This window comes from Otolemur garnettii, unplaced genomic scaffold, assembly GCF_000181295.1.
Source record: "Otolemur garnettii isolate 467f Iridium unplaced genomic scaffold, OtoGar3 scaffold00014, whole genome shotgun sequence".
NCBI classification, from domain to species: Eukaryota; Metazoa; Chordata; class Mammalia; order Primates; family Galagidae; genus Otolemur; species Otolemur garnettii.
Genome location: NW_003852409.1, coordinates 12,593,842 through 12,595,833, shown reverse-complemented (window position 1 = coordinate 12,595,833; position 1,992 = coordinate 12,593,842). Strand labels below are relative to the sequence as shown.

General features: G+C 37.6%; 1 protein-coding gene across 1 annotated transcript in view; it reads left to right on the top strand.

Moving 5' to 3' along the window:
* ELP1 (elongator complex protein 1) overlaps positions 1-1,992 on the top strand; it is a 79,042-nt gene that overhangs the window by 26,342 nt on the left and 50,708 nt on the right. The window contains exons 11-12 of the mRNA XM_023510557.1: positions 373-603; positions 1,533-1,703. Coding sequence (XP_023366325.1) covers positions 373-603; positions 1,533-1,703 — 402 coding nt within the window. The remainder of the gene's footprint in view (positions 1-372; positions 604-1,532; positions 1,704-1,992) is intronic.

The window sequence follows — 1,992 nt, the reverse complement described above, 5'->3', positions numbered from 1 at the left end:
AAAAAAAAAAAAAAAAAAAAAGATGGTGGTGCTGGTCCTGATCTTAGATCAAGTGTTTTAATAATTTTAATTTAATTGCCAAATTACCTTCCTAAATTTTCATGAAAAAACTCAGGAAGACAGTGCCTTTCATCACTTTCATATAGTTTGATGGCAGAGATGAAAATAAAGAAGTATTTCTGATAATACATGATTGTCATTTTATCTCTATGGAAAACTATCTTTTAACAATTATTATTATAATTATATTATGATTTTAATGAAGAGACTGAGCAGAATGGTCCTGTAAGAAACATTGCCCTGTCCCCCTTTAGCATGTATTGTGAAGTGTGGGCCTTAGGTCTCTGAAGTCGTTTTCATTTTCCCTTGCAGTTCAGCTCTGGACTGTTGGAAACTATCACTGGTATCTCAAACAAAGTCTGCCCTTCAGCACCTGTGGGAAGAGCAAGATTGTGTCACTGATGTGGGACCTGGTCACTCCATACCGGCTGCATGTTTTATGTCAGGGCTGGCATTATCTTTGTTATGACTGGCACTGGACAACTGATCGGAGCTTGGGAGATAATTCAAGTGACCTGGCGAATGTGGCTGTCATTGATGGAAGTAAGCTACTGGGAAGTACATCCATGATCCTGCAATGGATCGTGGGCCCAGGGCCTGCAGATGTGGTGGTTTTACTAGAACAAGAGGGAATCTTTGATTTGCTTGTTTGGTTTATTTTTACTTATTTGTTTTATTTTGTGTTGAATGCCCGTAGGTAGGGTTTATACTCTTTCAAGAACCATTGTATCTCCTCCCCAGACCGATTTTCTATTGTACTGTGTCTATGGCCTTCATACATTTACTTTTCTGTCCTTTAAAGACTTTGAACATTTTGACTTTGGGTAGAAGGAAGATAATACAACAGTCTGTGGGATTAGGTGTGTTAGCCTTATCTGATTGCCTCGACACAGATTTATGGTGACCCTTGTACCTCTCCACTTGTGTTACTTTTTTTCCTGATATAAATACTAGCTAATTAAATGACTCTTTGGTGTGTTCAATTATTGTCATGGACATCTGTCAAGTATGAGGATTAGGTTTATGTTTTATAATTAGGTGGAGGGATTTTGGGGAAAGAGAGAGTAGGAGAGCAGGATTGGGGAGAGAGATCTTTACACAAATGGATGGTTTACTCATTGCTATTAACAAGAGTACACTTACTTCTGAGGTTGTAATGTGAGTTGGTATGTTAATTCATGTTCTGTAATACTGATTTATAATCATATGTTCTGTGTAGAGAACTTAATCATAGCTGCCTATTACCAAGTGAATATGCATAAGAAAGTGCTTTAAGGATTTTGAGGGCCTTGGTTTCCTTAGTTTAATGTGGCTTGGTTGCAGGCCTAGGTTTAAAGCTAGAGCTCTGACCTCTTGGCCTTTTTGGCTTAGGCCCTGGCACCTGAAACTCCATTTTTAGTACCTTGGTGTTTAGCTGACTAAATTGAATATCCATATGTCTAATGCTCCTCTTTTTTTCTTTTCACATGCAGAGAAGGTATTGGTAACAGTCTTCAGGCAGACTGTGGTTCCACCTCCCATGTGTACCTACCAATTGCTGCTCCCCCATCCTGTGAATCAAGTCACGTTTTCTACATACCCTGGAAAGAGTAATGACCTTGCTGTCATGGATGCCAGTAACCAGATTTCTATATATAAGTGTGGTATGTTAAAAAACTATTAGCACAATATTCTGAATCAAGTCCCTCCTTTTACACAAAAGCAAATTATAGTTTAGTGTTTCCTTAGCTCCAGTGTTTCTAAAAATTTTGAAATCAGATCAGAAAATTTGATCTGATTTCATTATCATTAGGATATTTTATTGACTTTTTTTTTTTTTTTTTAAATCTTACTCTGGCCATTGTTCATAAGAACAATTCCTTTGCCTTACTGAACTTCACGAGTCATTCAGTTGTTTTAATCGTAACTAACCCTGGAGATGCACAGTGTCCT